Source organism: Sminthopsis crassicaudata, chromosome 2, assembly GCF_048593235.1.
Source record: "Sminthopsis crassicaudata isolate SCR6 chromosome 2, ASM4859323v1, whole genome shotgun sequence".
In the NCBI taxonomy this organism is placed as follows: Eukaryota; Metazoa; Chordata; class Mammalia; order Dasyuromorphia; family Dasyuridae; genus Sminthopsis; species Sminthopsis crassicaudata.
This window is the reverse complement of record NC_133618.1, coordinates 244,892,571-244,910,169: the sequence shown is the minus strand read 5'-3', so window position 1 is coordinate 244,910,169 and position 17,599 is coordinate 244,892,571. Positions and strand designations below refer to the sequence as shown.

At 35.1% G+C, this 17,599-nt stretch overlaps 1 protein-coding gene across 4 annotated transcripts; it reads right to left on the bottom strand.

Moving 5' to 3' along the window:
- Positions 1-694: 694 nt before the first annotated feature.
- Positions 695-16,126, bottom strand: STX16 (syntaxin 16). 4 transcript variants are annotated; one of them, XM_074288694.1, is made up of 9 exons: positions 15,404-16,126; positions 11,518-11,529; positions 8,971-9,078; positions 6,872-7,012; positions 6,107-6,269; positions 5,078-5,169; positions 4,327-4,470; positions 3,375-3,455; positions 695-2,266 (listed from the first exon to the last, which is right to left on the bottom strand). In XM_074288694.1, exons 1-9 carry the CDS (start codon positions 15,539-15,541, stop codon positions 2,162-2,164), a joined length of 984 nt encoding a protein of 327 aa, XP_074144795.1. In that variant the 5' UTR covers positions 15,542-16,126; the 3' UTR covers positions 695-2,161. The 4 variants fall into 4 exon arrangements, with proteins under 4 accessions (XP_074144795.1, XP_074144796.1, XP_074144797.1 ...); XM_074288695.1 differs by lacking the exon at positions 11,518-11,529; XM_074288696.1 differs by lacking the exon at positions 11,518-11,529 and having other exon boundaries at positions 15,461-16,126.
- Between the last annotated feature and the right edge of the window lie 1,473 nt (positions 16,127-17,599).

Below are 17,599 nucleotides of genomic sequence, written 5' to 3'. Positions count from 1 at the left end.
AAACCCTGTACCTCTTGGGGCCACATTCTAATTTATTCTCTGCCATGTGACTATTTTATCTCTTTCTGAAGCCAATCAGAGTAATAACAGTCAACATGTTAGTTTTTGTATCCTAGTTTTCATAAAGTCTTAAGGAAATGGCTTTCCTTTCCTCTCACATCAGGTAAATTTAAAAAAAGGGAAATCCTGATTATTTAGTGAACCCATATTGGTGGGAAAATCCTATTCTCTGAAAATAAATGGTTTTTATTTTTAAATGAACTACTTTCTTTAAAGATTATCGTGATTCAATTTAATGGAATCAGATGAATACACAGAAATAAGTCCCACAGATATTCCCAAAAGTGTTCTGTACCTCTTCCGAGAAATTTAGCAAATTTCCAACTAGGGTCATCTTAAATACTATGCCTAATAATCCGGTAAAAAGAATGAATAGTTATTTGAGAAATTGGAGATATCCTAAGCTTGGGGGTAAGGGAATTCTTCTTCTCTGAAGTTCTTCCCTAACAAAAGAGCTATCTATTAAGGAAGAATTATGGAAGAATCATGGCCATATTTCAAATGGTGCTATTTCCTGGAATGCCAGGTACAACACATGATTTATTATCATTCAAAAGGAAATCTAGTGATTAGCCTAGTCATAAACAATTCAGGAGTGAAATGGGAGTGGCTGGGGCAAAGGTTTGTAATGTTAAATAGAAGTCTTTTTTTAATTATTTAGTCATACATATAATATTACTACACTTTGAACCTGAGTTTAAACTTCTGGGAACAACTTCAAAGTCAATCCTAGGGAGAACATTTCATGTTACTAGTCAAAATAAAAAACAACACTATTGGAATTAGTTTTTAAACCTTTAAGAAAATGAGTATAGAATAAATAAAGGTCATATAAATATCACGTAAGGTGAAAATATTTAAAATTGTACAATCATTTCAGGACCAATTAGAACATGAACAATTTAATTCTCTAAAGTCATCACTCATCACATTGTTTTATAATTCCAGTAGTATTTGACAGCACCATATCAACAAAAGTAAGTACAACTATGAAGTCTTCCTTTAGAAATCTGCTCCACATTGATATACAGATTAAAAAAAAGTTTCAGTCAAGATTTTTTATAGTACTTTAAAATGGACCTAGATCTCAAGTAATAAATAAAATTACTGATAACATATGTTCCGTTAATGATCTGCGATTGGACTGTACTTTGAGATCCTCATTTGAAAGTTATCCTAAAGCTGGTTTAGAAAATAATGGAATGAATAAAAATAACCAAGGAGCTTCTTTTTCACCTATGAATTTAATTCATAGCATCAAATTTTTAGCTTGGGTAGCTATAAATAGTAACACCATGTGGTTTAGAGTAAAAAAAAAAAAAAATGGTACAGAAATTCTAAAATGAAGGACAAACATATACTAAATCATTTAAATACATGTAGTTGTTTTAATTGGGCAACTAAATGTATTTGTATCAATGATTGTTTCTTAGTATCCAAACTTTATTAACCTGATAATTAGCAATGACAGAAAACAAAATTATATTAAAGGGGAGTGAATTTAAAATTTTTAAAGGCCATCTCAATTTATTTTAATATGGAAAATTTGTAGAGGAAAATGAGAATGTTAAATACTTAGAACCCTCTGTTTAAGGCATCTGACCTTCTAACCATACTTTTTGGTTCCAAATCACTTTAAAAACACATGGTTAAAAAAAAAAATACACACACACACACACACACACACACATCACCACCACTACACCTAATCTTAATTGCAAAACCTATTTTCAACATGCAATTCAGAAATATGGCTGCTAAAAATAGCATATATATTTTTAACAGCTTTTGCATGTGCTTGTAAACTTTCAATTCCTCATATTTTCTATTTTAAAAATACTGCAAATGTCTGGATATATTACTCAATTTCTATTTGGTAGCATCATCATTTGACTTGAAACTCTCTGTGGGAAGAAACCAAAACCATTCCTATCACTGAAACATGATTTATGAAAAAGAATCTATGGAAACATTGCACAGACTTGTACCACTGAGGGTCATACATTCAAAGGCAGTTTTCAGAAATAAAGGTCCACTCATTCACACTGGGAAAATTCACACACACACACATACATACACACACTCATACACATAGAGTTACCTAGTGTGACTTTACACCAACTAGTACAACAATAAGGACAATGACTATTACAAATAAAATTAAAATAACAAGCATCTTCCGATTCTTCTTTTGATATTGTTCCGCCTATAGAATAAGAAAAAACATCCTGTAAGTAACTTTTCAAAAGAGTCAAAATAAAAGCTGACTTATCTATAGAATTATATTAAATTCCAGTTATTTTTAATATGAGATTTTTATTTCAAGCTATATGATTACATTCCAGAAATTAAAACAATATAAACGGAAATTTCACTAATTCTAAAATCTATTTCATTTACCCTGTTTTTAAAACTCAAGAGTCTAAGTTGAAAGTTATGCTGATCCTTCCGATTTCAATTTTCATTTTATTTATCAATTCACTACTTTAACAAAACCTTTTGCCTTTTGTAAAATAGTATAAAATATGTAATTCCTCAGAAGGACACTGCAATCTAAAATAAGACTAATATATGATAAACTGTTAACTAATTAATTGTAAACTGTCTTTCAAGGGTTGATATGTAATGCCACTTAGTAAGAAATGTTGTAGGAAAAAAGAGAAAAATAGAGAAAAATGTACAAAATTACAAAAAAGGCTACCACACTGCTTGTCTTACATGAAAAAAATTAGAGAACAAATAGTATTCTACTTTAATCCACTTTTATTAGGCTAATACAGAGATCTATTATGACAATCAAAAGGGAAAAACTAGATTCTGGTCTTCTACGTGTTTTTCTGCCAGCAATTCTGCAGAAATGCTACATGACAAGAAAAATCTGAGTCAGCTATAATGAATAGATTTTCAAGACACTTCAAATGCTTTAACAACTTATTAAAAAAAAATTAATTAGACTTTAAAAGGAATGCATTTTTAAAAAAGTATATTTATTAAGAAATGCATTTTTAAGGGGGAAAAATTATAACCTTTTTGTTGTCATAGGGCTAAGCACTTAGTAATTTCAGATCTAAATGAGGTTCATCATTAAGGGCAGAAAAAAAGTAGAGTGATCCAAGGAATGGCTTTGGATAAAGTGCTTCCTGGATTACAGACTTATCAGAATTCTCCAGATTTACTTTGTGATGCTTCTATAATAGATAATGGAACCAAAGACTTGTGTTGTTGAAAAAACCACTGATATAATTCTCCATTTGGTGATAGTTCTTAAAACTGTGTCAACCATTAAAAAATATTTTTAAAATCTTTCCCTTTACCTTTTGAAGCTGTTTCAAACCATCTTCAGTTTTGATACAGGATTGTTCAACATTATAGTCAATTCTATCAAGGACTGTTCCCTGAATAATAAAACAACAGTTAATGATTAAAAATTGACCTTAAAAACAAAAACTTTAAAATGCAGATATTATTAACAAGGTTAGCTGTACCTATTGCTTATGTTTAAAAAAATGTAACTGAAAGCTTCAATATGATTTGGGGAAAATATGGATAAATCAAATTATCAACTAGTATAAAAACACATGCTTACCCTATTAGGTACAATAAAATCATATAAGCTCAAAAGAAACGACAAATAGATTTACTGAAGCTTTGTCAAACATATAGTTGAATAGGAATTAGCTCTGAAAAGAAATGTTAATGCTCAAACTCTTAAATAGATAATACTAGTGAAATGGTTATTATAATGTCACTAAATTTTTAATCACTGCAATACATGTAAACCCTAGTCTCCATATATAAGAACTAAATATTTCAAGCCACAACCCACCATCATAAAAATGAATAGTTTTGCTTCAGAAAATCTAATTTTCTGTGAAAAACTGCCTCAATTGCTGGATAAAGTATGGGAAAAGAGCTGATGTACTGATGGACATTTTCTACTGGAAATTAGGTCAGTTCATTTGAAACTGTTAAAATAATTATTTTACCTGTATCTTCTATAGTTCTAAAGCTCTATTTTGAATAGTTGGCTTCACATCAATCAGGACCTAAATGCCATTTCCTATGGAATTTTATCAATGATGAATCATCACTTAATTGTATTTGAATGGTAGTGGCTCCAGCAGCCATTATGCAATAATCTGCCCAAACTAGAAAGCTCTTATAGTGTCAGAAGTAGTTGTAAGAAGTCAGAATCAGCCAGTTCTCTAGAAAAGATTAAGTATTACAGAATGAAGGAAAATAAGATGAGATGATAAATTCACATACTTGTTCTACAATCATTGCTCCTAAGTCCCTAAATATTTCATTTAGGTCAGAAATAGATTGTACAATCTGGCGAATTTCTCGCTCCCGTTCTTCAACCATTAATGTATTTTGTTCCACCAACACTAGCTGGTCGTCTGTAAAACCCTGTTGGGGAAAAAAAAAAAAAGAGGCAAACTTCTAAATTAGGATTTTCTCTTTAATAAAGAAAAGATAGAATAGTACAACTAAATTATGTAAATGGTGTACAGGCTCAGAGCATTCTTTTGAGGGAGTTATATGGACGTCATTGTATAAATATTTAATTCTCTTTCACTAGAAAAAAAATTAGCTTTACAAAGTATACTGGCTCCAAATGGATAGTGAATTGTATTTATCAGAATAAAACCACGTCACCTATATGTTTGCATTACTCTATGCAAACCTTGAAACCTTGAGAAATCCCACCAAGATTGACTTTTTGGTTCCTTGCTTTATTCACAAGGAAGAAATCAATGTAGATTACTTTCTGGAATGCTTGGGAAAGCAAAAGCACAATATCACATCACACCTCTAAATATAAAGACTTAACTTTTATCTAACACCTCCCCCACCCCATCTCACTTCCATTTTTCTTTTAGCACCTTGTTAAAACTATATGATGAATACATAGTAACATTATTGATGTTTTTACTATATAGAAATTAGGTATTTTAACAAGAAAAAAAGAAAAAGTACTAGCTAATTGCTATTAAATTTATGGTCCTTAACATACCCGATCATAAAGAGTGTTATCCTCTCCATCATCCATGAGTGGTACTGATGTGTCAAAAAAATGCTGGGATCTTTCCTCTCGATTCTTCATGCCTATTGGAGGTATGAAGCTACCTTACTAAAATATTTAGTATTCTAGAAATATTATTTTGTAATTAAGAAATAGATCTATAATGCAAATATGAACATCTGGGGGACAATTAATTTAGAGAAAATGAACTGAGGTTTACTTTTTTTGTTGGGCAAATGAGAAAAGTAAGCAAGATCATAAAGGAGGTATTTAAACTACTGATACATTAATCTTATTTATTCATGAGCACTCTGTTCCCACAAGTGACTATTGTCCTTTAAACTCTATACCAGATCTCCTTCACTCATCCTCTTTAACTAAAAGTATTCCTTTGCTACCTGAATCTCATGACTATTTAATGCCTCCTTTGCAGTTATTATATTCTAGCTCTTTTTATGGTTTACTAAGTTCTATTCACTTATGTTCTATTCATTCATTCTTAACTATAAGTTGTGTTAAGCTTAGGCATTTTTTAGAATGCATGAGGTAAGTGCTTACTAAATGTTTATTACTGAATTATATAAAACTTGAATTTTTAAAAGAAATACACCATTACTTTTCAGTACAGCAAAGAGATAATTCTTCTCACTTTACTCTATTTCAAATCCTCTCCCCACCTCCATTTTATATTTAATTTAAATTATTAGATTTTACATATATTATGTAAATATATATGAAATATAATTATGTATAATATAATGTAAATACATTTTGAGGTTTTACATATAGCTATATGTTTCTTGCTGTCATAAGTAATGCTGTATTGTTATATTTCCAAGACCTATCAATCCTTCTTTTGATAGCTTTCATATATGCTCAAAACTAATAAACATAAACAGAGAAGACAGAGAAACAGCCACAAAACCAATTAACCTATCTTCTTATGATTTTATAACCAAAATAATTTCATTGCTGGAAAATATGCAGAGAGCAAGGGCTTGCATCTGAAATGATACTTACGTTTGAGATAGCCAGACTGTGCATGTCTAAAATTAGTGGATAATTCCTGAAGAGACTGAGCTAAAGACGATACTACATTTCGGAGGACTCGCTCTTCCTGTTCAGTACAGTTTCGTGCTTTGCTTTGTAAGGCCTGCACTGCTCTCTGACATCTATGAAAAAGCTGGAAGCATAATCTTCATTGATCAAATGGAACAATTTAAACAGGCTTTCCAAAAACTCACAATAAATGGCAATAACTGATGTGAGATACTGATATGAATTTTATATTTGAAAAATATCCAAGATATTTTATTTATACTACTTGGTAGTATAATAGTGAAAATAGTGAATTTGAGAAAAATAATCTAAGCCTTAATATAGACATTACATTAACAATCAAATGAATCAAATATGCTTTAACAAATGAAAAACAATCATCTTAAATACTGTTAAAATAGCAGACAAATGAAATTTCACTAAGAAATCAGGTGAGCACTTTGGAGATCTCTGGAGAGTGAACCCTAAACCTTTTAGATCTGTAATGCTCTATGATAGTTTGATTTTTCAAATATGTTTCAAATGCTGTATATATATTTTTTTAATGAAAATAAATAGAAATCAATTTTGTTTGGTACGCTACATGTAAAATCTAATAGCATCCTTTGAGATATTCTTAGGTATATAATATTAAGGAAAAATGTCCAACTCTAGAGCACTCCAAAGCATACCTTTTTTCTTAAATTATAAAAAACAAACACCTGCTATAGTCTTCTGAACCCTTACCTGTGTGATTTCTTGTGTGGTTATTTCAATGGCATGTTCTTCTTCACTGCTATCATCCAATGTAGGTCTGTTTAAATGCTTGTCATGAAGACTGGCTAATTCCTTCATCTTTTGTTTAATTCTCCCAATGTCATATTGTATCTAAATGACATAAGTTAATTAATTAACATCATTGAAACAATCAGAAAGTTCCTCAAACAGTTTACAACAAATCTTTAGATGATTAGTTATATAAAAAGTAAAAAGCTCAGGAATTCTTGCCTAAATCACCTGAAAGCAATGGCTTTGACATCCAAAGACTATCTATATCATGCCTTCTAATTTTGGGTGTTCCCCTAGACTCCCTCTATAGTTTATTCTCTTTTATACCCTCTCTCTCATTGACCTCATCAACTCTTATGGGTATTATTGTTTCTATGCAAGTAACTCAGATTTATATATCTAATCCCAGTCTTTGTAATTACAAGGAAGATGCTATGGATTCAAGTGCAAAGAATGAAATTATCCTTTCTTATATAAAGCTTATATCCTAGTGAGGAAGATAAAAAAATACACACACACACACACACACACACACACACACACAAACATATAAATTAAAATACAAGATGAGAAAGAGGGCACTAGCAGTTGAGGAAATGAGAAAAGGCTTTATGTAGAAAACAGTGATAGGGCAAGAGGAACTCTCTGATGTAGAGGTGAGGATAGTATGAATGCATTCTATATTTTCAGCATGGCCAGTGTAAATTCTACTGGATGTGCCAGAGTTATCTCAAACTCAACATGGCCAATCATGTTTTTCACCCCAAACCTACTCCTCTTCCAAAATCCCTTATTTCTCTCATACCACCATTTTTATACTCCAGTACTCCAGGTTCGTAACCTGGGCCTCACCTGGCATTCTTTATTTTCCCTAGCTCCCCATATCCAACATATGTTATGGGTCAGAACTCTGTATTTGAAACAAGGATTTTTACAAGGTGTTAAGTCAGTGGAATTGATAAGACAATGGTTATCTAGTTTAGTATGGTGATTAATAGTTCTCTAAATTCAGTATGATTGATTTAATCTTACAACAAATAATGGTTCCCTAGTGATATAATTGATTGGTTTGTACTCAGTATACTGTAAATGATCTAATTATAATAGAGCATACAAACTGGAACAAACTCAGCCAGGGTCAGAGACAGATTCGGAGAAGACAGTAGACTGGAGGCTGGAGCACAAACTCTCAAACTGAGACAGACTTTAAGACAGAGACTTTAGTGGTCATCCTCCTGCCTCCCCCCCAGAAACCAAGACACATTCCAGAGGACCTCAAGAAAGCTAGCCCTGACCTCAGCTAAGGAGAACAGACTGTGAAGGAGATAATAAAGAATTTGGACTTTATCCCTGGCTATTTTCATGGCTGGTCCAAACACCTCCAGAAACCAACCAGAACACTATAAACATGTTGCCATATCTTGTCCTTTTTATCTCTGTGCTTATGAAATATGACTTCTTGTCTCCACTCACACAGCTACTACCTTAGCTTAGATCCTCATCACATCTTAGATTATTGCAGTTGCAGCTTCCTAAATGGTCTTCCTGTCTCAAGTTTCTTTTTATTTTAGTCCATCCTCCATACAATGCCAAAGTAGTTTTCCTTAAATACAACTCTGATCCAGTCAATCAACTTTGAGGACCCCTAATGACTATAGGAATAAGTATAAAGTTCTCTGCTTAGCTTTCAAAGTTCTTCTCAACCTATTCCCAACCAAGCTTTCCAATCTCATTATATAGTTACTTCTCTTCCCCATGCTCAGACAACCATTTCTGCTCCTCATATACGACAACACTCTATTTCTCTTTTTAACTTTGCATTGTCTGTTCCTTGTGTCTGGAAAACACCCTCTCTCAACCTCTACTTCATAGCCTCCATCAATTAAAGACATGATTCAAATATTAACTTTTACATGAAGCCTTCTCTGATACTGAAAGCTAATGCCTGCTCTCCCAAACAATTTTGCATCTAATCAGTCTGTATTTATCTTCTTTATACTTATTCTTTGTATATTTGCACATATGTCCTTGTTTCAGTATTTAAAAATTCAACTTACTTCATCTACTCCATCAACCCATTTGGGAGGTAACCGTTTTGTTACACCAATTGCTGCTTCTGGATCTAGGCTGATGCCTGACACTAGTGCCATACGATCATCAGCAAGCTAAGGAGAGAAAAGGAATATTTATATGAAAATTTGCCTCTATGTACCTACTAAAATACTGTCCCTAAAAAGCCATAAGCTAGGAGAAAATGAAGATACCACTTAAAAGAAATGTGTACCTCAATCAACAGTGCTATAATTTGGAATGATTTGTCTCCCTCTGTTATAGTCATATATGTTGTAAGTGTCCTTAGGTACATGGACAAATATAAATTTTATTTCATCTGAATAAGAAAGGATTCTAATTTTCTTATGGAAACATGAATAAATAAAAAAATTGATAAAGAACTTTTCAAAGGGACAAGTTATTAATATTATTTCATAGTAGATTATCTTTATGTTGTGCCATGGGTTATCATATTTTTTATGATAGCTACAAAAACCAAATTTAAAAAAAAGACTGCTACAAAAAGAACAAGGGTAAATTTTCTTTGGACTTATGGGTTTTTTAAAATTTATTTTATTTTTAAAAAATAAGAAAAGAAAAATGAAAAAGGAATACAAAAGAGAACAGTCATATATTTAACAGACTATCAATATATAATACTAAAATATATAACAAATTACCAGTTCAAGAAAATATATATTAATAGAAGAATTTATATTCATGAGTGTCCATCTTTTCTTTACTTCCTTATAAATGGTTCTTTTGTTCTCTGCTATGCACCTTTTTTACTTTATTCTTTTTCCCCCAAGGGGGAATTTTTTAAAAATAGGGATAATTTAGTTATCTCATTCTTAAATCATAAGGTTATAACTTGTTCATATCTGACATTGTGGACTTTAATTGGCATTTTTAAAAATAGCAGCTTCTTAGAGAACTTTAATGAAACAGACAATGATTTCTTCTGTTTAAATGAGAAGACTCATATTGAATTCGTTTCTTGATATATGATTTTGCTGTATAAGTAAAACTTAAAAAGCTTGAATGGTAGTCAAGAGGACTATATACCTTTGTGCATATTTGACTTATGGCAAAATATATCTTTTATAGTTGCTATTATATTTATTTGAAAATTTCTACTAAATTTATTGTCATGCAAAGTAAACATATAGGGGAAAGAACTGAAAAGATCTCTCTGGCAATCCATGTTTTCATATTATCTCACTCAACAAGCATTTATTGAATTGTTTCCTATGTGCCGGACACTGAATTGGAAATACATTGGGCATACCAAAAAAAACAGTCTCTACTGTCAAGAAATTCACATTCTAATGAGGGAAATAGCATGGAAAAAGCTACTTACCTCTAAGATAATGTCTATGGGAGATAATCTCAGAGGAAAGATACTAATGGGGAGGGGGCCACAAAAGACCTTTTGTAGAAAGGGAGATTTGAGGTGGTTCTAGATGGCAGACTGGGAAGTCAGGAAATAGAGATGAGAATGGATAGCATTCCAGGGAAGGAGGGAAAGCTGGTGAAAAAGACTAGAAGTAGAGTGTTTTATGTGAGGAAAAACAAAATGCCCAGAATCACTGGTTTATAGTGTACATATTGGGGAGAACATCTTAATTGTGGTCAAGTTACACAGGATAGAGTTTATTTAAGAATTTCTGAACTTAAGAAATTATGATCAGATATGGTTTCAAGTTTCTACTCTGAAAATGACTTGCTATGTAACAATGAGCAAGTTATTTACTTTTTTGAGCATTTCACATTTTACTTCATGTGAAAAATAGAGATAATGTCAACTTTATAGTATTATGAAAAAGATAAATCTTAATGTGTTATATAAATGTAAACCATTATTACTGTAATAATTAACAATCAAGTGAGTTAAGTAGTTCTTGTTTAAAAAAAAAAAGGCCTTTAAATTTGGTTTACCAAAACTACAAATGTAATGTGATTTATACAGTAACTTTTAAGAAACTGTTTATGTCAGATTTGTGAATGTGTCTATTTTGAATACTTTAGGAGAACTTAGTAATTAAAGGCAAATCTTTCTATCAGCTTCATAAAAACTTCTTAAAGTATGTTTCACTAAATCTTAATTTTTCATCTATTGAATCAAGATTTCTTAAATTGAGGTATACTTGTAGATATTTCCAAATGATCTAATTTGAAGCACAATAATTATCCCTACTTATAATAGAATAGAACATAAGCTTCTTGGGACCAATAATTATTTCACTTCTGTCTTCATATACATAGCACTGGCCTATAATACTTAATAAATGCTTGTTGACTATAGTTTGATTATAACAAAAATGATGCTCCCAAAATGAAATAAAGCATACCATTTCTTAATTAAAATTAAAGAGGATTTTACCATGTGTACCACAGTATGGAATATAACAAGAAGACATTACATTTTGATAAGAAAGACAGTATGACTAAATATAAATGTCAGCTCTACTGGTTATGTACACAGAGTAACACTTTTTTTTTTTAAATAAAAGGAAACTAATCACCTTTCAAAAACATTCAAAACACAATACCTCATCCAGCTCCTGAAGTGATTTGTTGTTCCCATCAGTCCCATCCAGAGAAACAAAAAATAGGAGAAAAAGAAGGATGGAGACAGACAGACAGAGTATGGTCAGTTTTGGAAAAAAAACAAATAAAAAATTGTTTTTTTTATATTTAAGTAACTTATTTCACCAAAAACAGTTCTACTAAGTAAAAAGAAAAATCCTACATTATAAAACTGCAGTCAAGCTACATAAAACTATATTTTCATTTACATAGACTATGGTACTATTCTGATCACTGGAAAAATAGAAAGTTTTAAAAATGAAATTTTAAAAAGTTTTAAAATATTTTTGTCAAAATTTACTCATCATATTGATATCCAAATATCAATTAGATATGGTTACATTGTAAAATTCCCAACAATGAAGTAATGACAAAATGTGATATCAGAAATAAAACAATTTTACACTTTAACATGGAGATAGATAATCCTTATAAATTCTGGAATTTGTAAAACAAATATTTATTAAGTGTCTATATATGCAAGACACTACATAAATTAAATAATACAATCTTATCTATGGAATACAAGTCTTTTTCAAGATATAAATAGGATGGTAAAATCAGTGAAAACCAATTCTACTAGGGTTGGGAACTGTTGACCATTAAGTAAAAGGAAAGGGGGAAAAAACCCAACCCTAATAGAATACTATTCTAGAACTATTCATTTTTAAGATGAGCATAGAGAGCTGTCTCTAGCAGTGAGATAAGCATCTCAGCCAATTTCAATAGCCAGAAACTACAACTGGCATATTGACATAATAAACCTGTTGAATTTTTCATAGTGAGCTGTTAAAATTTTGATAAAGAAGTCTACCCTTCTTGAAAATTATTAGTGAAATGGCCAGGAGACGTAATTAGAAAGGGAATTCAACTAAATTTTGAAGAAAGCTAAATACTTCTGTAGAAAAACTAAATAATATTAAACTTTAGGAAACTGAAGTTCTCCTTTTCAATTTACTCTTAGAAACAAAAGAAATTCAATTAAAATAAAAATTTAATATACATTCCTTACTTACTTAACATATAGTCTTACTTAAATGTTTCATTCCTGTAAAAAGGTTAATCCTAGATTTTGGAAGGCAAGCACTGACAAATCCTACCACTTGGGGAAAAAAATGGAAGACAGTTTGGTGATGTACTATGTGTCTGTCTTCCTTTTGAGAACCAGCCTAGCTAGAGAGGCTCACTACTAAAAAGTTAGCTTTCATGTAAAATTTTCACCCAAAGCAACTTAAAATGTGTATGGGGGTTAGAATGAAGAGAGAGGGAAGGAAAGAAAGAAGTGATACTTCTTTGTGTTGCTGGAGGGAGTGTCGATAAGAGTTAATTTACATTCTACTCATGTTATTAGTTCTACAATATAATATTAAAGAGAGCAAACAGTGCCACACTGTAATCAGATTTAATTACTTTTTATATAAAAAAGGAATGTGTAAGATTTTCTGATGGTCAGGAAGAAAGCTTTCTTTCGATTCATGACCAAGACAAGTTTAGCCAATAATCAAAACTTCATATTTCAATCAGTACATCTTGCTTTGGAGTGGCCACTTACTGTATTTGATCTTCAAAGAAATGTAACAAATCAAGGTGCAAATCACATGCAGCATTTCAGACTAGAACAATGAACCCCAGCATATGATAATATTTTTGATTATCATAAATCCTGAGTTGAAGAGCTATTAATATCAAAGAACTTTAAACTTTTAATGATCTTAGAAATAACTTCATTTGACAGATGGCGAAAGAGAAGCTCAGAGAGATGACATGCCTAAGATCACAGTGTTAAGTTAGTGACAGGGAAAAGTCTAGGACTTAGGCTTCCTAACTCTTAAACATGTGTATTCTTCCTAAGAGACCATGCTTCCTCTCTAGTTTGATTTCAACTTTAGAAAAAAATTCAGATTAAATTGAGAATTTTATATAAACTTTCCTCAAAGCTATTTTGAGTTTTATGCCTTGATCAGCAGTATCTCATAGTTCTTGAAAAGTCTCATTTCCTAGTGGGAAATGGTTGTACTTGCAAAGTGTAAATTATTTTTACTGGTCCATTATGAACACTAGTCCTTAAACAATTTGTTCTGTTAATAAAAGTATAAACAGAAACTGATAACTGACATACTGTTTCTCAGTTTCCTGACATATTCCTAACTTTCCTATTTATTCCACGTCTATACTATAAAATATCTTTAGCCTTTTCCAAGATGGTATTTTAAAAATAATTTAGAAGATTGTTTTCTGAAAACCTCCTTAAAATGATGAATAGATGAAGGATATATAATTTCTTCAGCATATATAGCCAATCATGTGGAAGATCCTTCACTGATGCAGAATGAAAATAAATTTGTGATTTATTTATTAAATCTTAAGGCCTGTCTGAAGAAACTAAAGATTAAGTGACTTGCCCAGGGTCATAAAGCTAATAAATGCCAGCCCTTGGTAGATTACGCCCAAAACGCTGTTTAACACACAATGCCACAAAGCATGGGGTTTTAATCAAAAAGACTCATTCCTGAGTTCAAATCCAGCCTCAGATACTACATTTGTGATCTTGGTTAAGTCACTTAACCCTGTTTGCTTCAGTTTCCTCATCTGTAAAATGAGCTGGAGAAGGACATGGCCAACCACTGCAGCATCTGTGACAAGAAACCCTCAGATGGGGTCAGATCCAACTTAATTAGATTTCTAATAAAGTATGTACGAAAATATAGTGGCTGCACGTTTTGGTACTTGGACCTATTGAATCTCAAATCAAACTTCTCAAAAAACAAGCCCATTCTGCTTCAGCTCAAAAATACAAGTCTCTTTTTCTGCGCCCATGAATCAATAAAGAAGGAGTTGTGTATATTATTAGGGAGTCATTTTGTAAATAACTCCCATCTGAAATCAATTTTCAGAAGGAAACTGGTAGCAATCATAGTAAAATTCAAGGAATGTCTGACGGATAACAAATTTTCAGTAAAAGTCTCTAACGTGGCAACTTCGTTTATCAGTTTAAATTAAATGTCCCAAGTATTTGTCTTCGTAAGTCGTCATGTCTTCTGATAACATAACCATCACTAGAATTTAATTTAAACACTTCCTATCAATAAGCCTGATCTCAAAAGCTAGGATTAATTTTTGAAAATTATAGCCATGGGAATTTTTTGGACAGCTAGGCTCCTGGTGCCGTGTTTTTTTTTAATTGTACCAGTATTAAGAGTAATTCCTACATAGACACTATGAGAAAGGCAGTCAGGATGAAAGGAAAGACTCGCTTCCTGAATGGAAAATGCAAACCAGGGAAGTCCGCTCCCCACCTGACAATTCAACAAAACGGTCGTCTCCAGGAAATAGGGAAACACATGATTAATAGCATAAAGCAACAGGAGGCTCAGCTGCCACACAGAAACGGAAAATCCTCAAGGAAAAAGAGTGAGACTAAAACGACTTCATCCTAGAGTTATTTTACAGAGAAATCTGCTGGACAAAACAGGGAGGCATCAGAATGAAAAGTCAGGGGACGGGGAGGAGAGGCTGAGGGCAGGTGTAACAGGCGGAAACACAGCGCTCCAAAACTGAGCGAGACCCAGGAGGCGGCGCTGCTCCGAGCGCAGAGCGAGCGAGGGCCGCGAAAGTCTGAAGGAAATCCCCTGGGGGTGGCGAGGGGGGAGGGAGACAAGAGGAGGAGGCAAAGGGGGGGTCTCAGAACAAAACCCAGCACCTCCAGTCTGATGCCTCCTAACAACAACACGGCGACATTTCAACAGAGAGAGAGAGAGCGAGAGAGACTCAGAGAGACAGAGAGAGCGCGCGCGCCGCGAGCACGGGGCACCGCGAGGAGCAGGTGGAGGAGGCCGGCAGGAGACTCACCGCAGCAACGCTACGTGAATGCAGAGGGCTGGAGGTGGAGGAGGTGTAACTACTCACTTGCTCGGCTAACAGCTGCCGGTTTTGGATGGAATTGTTCCGCAACAACAAGAAAGCGTCGGTTAAACGCCGGGTGGCCATGCTTAACCCAGCACGCCTCCCCGTCGGGGACCCCCACTCAGAGCCTCGGCCTGCACCTCGGAGACCGAGGGCCTCCGGTGGACCCGGCTGGGCCGCCTCCCCTCAAACTCCCCCGCCTTCCCCTCGGGGGCTGAGTGGGAGCGGGAGGTACGTAGGAGGAGGTCCCCCGCCCACTCCTTCCCCAAATCCAAGCGAGGATCTCTAACGGCCTAATTCCCCACCCAACCCGGGGTTTCTGGCCGAGCCCGCGCCCCTCTCGGGGCTGTCCCGGGTGCCCCGGCCGGGCCTGGCCCCTCCAGATCGTTCGGAGCCCGTCCACGGGCCTGTCAGAGCCCAGGTGGGCTCCCGGCCCCGACGTCCCGGGTCTTCGTCCTCCTCCCTCCAGGAGACCAAAGCAGGAAAGCCCCACGCCCAGCGCCTGGTCCCCCTCCGGCTACAGGGCCTCCCGGGGGGGAAGCGGCGCGATCCTCAGCCTCATCATTCCTCTACTCCGCCGCTGCTGCCGCCGCCTCCGGTTCCATCCATCCCCGGATCTGACTGCAGCAGCCCGGCCACTTCCGTGTTGCTGTTCTATCGTCTCAAACTTCCCCGGGCCCACTTCCGGTCCGTTCTTCCCAAGTGCCACTTCTTCTATCGTGACTCGGGCGCACACAGTTCCGGGCGCTCTCTTCTCCCTCCACTCTTTCCCCTGTCTTAGCTGCTGTCGGAGCTTCCTCGTGGAGGTCCAGTCTCCAATACTGCCCTTTCCCTTTTCTCCTACGCCCCTCCTCTGGAGGCTCCTCATGGAAGCTTAGAGACCAGTCATTATGAAAAATGAGGAAATTAAGCCCAAACATAGCAAGAGAATCTCTCAAACCTCCGAGAGACGCGTAATCCAAATCCGGCACGCCTACCATACCACGATCCGATCTTCGTTGCATTGCTTTATTAAAAATGGATGGAAGAATCTGGGAGACAGCGTGACAAGTAGCATGTAGAGCCTACCATGAACAGCTCTAAGCCCTGGGAGGCAAAAACAAAGCAAACGCCAGTCCCCGCCCTACAGGGCAGACCCGGGTTTGTCACTTCATTTGTGGGAAATAGCAGGTTCAGGAAACTTTTCCCGGTTAAGGCCGCTTTGGTCACGGAGAGGCCGTGCCTGCCCTAGGGCACGGGGGAATGTGAAGAGGCCTTCCCTCCCGGGCAGCTCTTCCCCGTTTGCCGACAGTCGAGTTCTCTGACTTACAGAACATGAGAGTTGGAAAGTACCTAGAGATCACCTAGTCCCGGTGAATCCACATAGGAGGCTGCTCTACGTTAAAGCTGACCAACCAGGAAACGCGCAGCTTCTCCAGGGATGAGCTGCCCCTAACCAAATACAGGCATTCAAGTACAGGTCACCAGTCAGGGAAAAGATGCTTACTCCGGTGGAGCTGACCCGCTGACTTCTTAGGGTGTTATATGCTGTAATCTTGAGTTGTGTTTTACGTTAGTACAAACAGAGCATGGAGGGAACCCTAAGAAATGGGGAATACGGGGCTTCTACTAGCGCTGCAAATCTGGATTCGCCACTTCTGGCTGTAGACAGGGACACACATACTTCTATTTCCAACATTCCTTATTTATAGATTTTAGATATAGTTATTAACAGTTTTCTATGACGACCCCATTTGGCAGTCTGCTGAAGCTTATGGACTCCTCAAAATGATATTTTAAATTTACAAAACATATACATGGGTAATTTTTCCGACATTGATCCTTTCAAACCTTTTGTTCCAACTTTTCTCCTCCTTCTCCCCCATCCTCACTCCCCTGCTGGCAGGTAGTCCAATACATCCCGACTCTAACCCTAACCCAATATATGTTACATATTTATGCAGTTATCTTGATGCACAAGAAAAATCAGATCAAGAAGGAAGAAAAAGGAAAACTGAGAAAGAAAACTACATGAAAGCAAAAAACAGAGAGAGTGAGAATGCTATGTTGTGTTCCACCCTCTGTTCCCATGGTTCTCTCTCTGGGTGTAGAAAAATAATATTGTGGGGGCCGCTAGGCGGCGCAGTGGATAGAGCACTAGTC

Bases quoted from the DNA above. Each gene is read 5' to 3' on its own strand.
- STX16 (XM_074288694.1), bottom strand. From the start codon at position 15,541: ATGGCCACCCGGCGTTTAACCGACGCTTTCTTGTTGTTGCGGAACAAT. The intron at 7,013-8,970 runs GTAAGTTGAATT...TATGTCATTTAG, and splicing joins GGGTTGATGGAGTAGATGAA to ATACAATATGACATTGGGAG. The intron at 5,170-6,106 runs GTAAGTATCATT...TACCTCCAATAG, and splicing joins ACAGTCTGGCTATCTCAAAC to GCATGAAGAATCGAGAGGAA.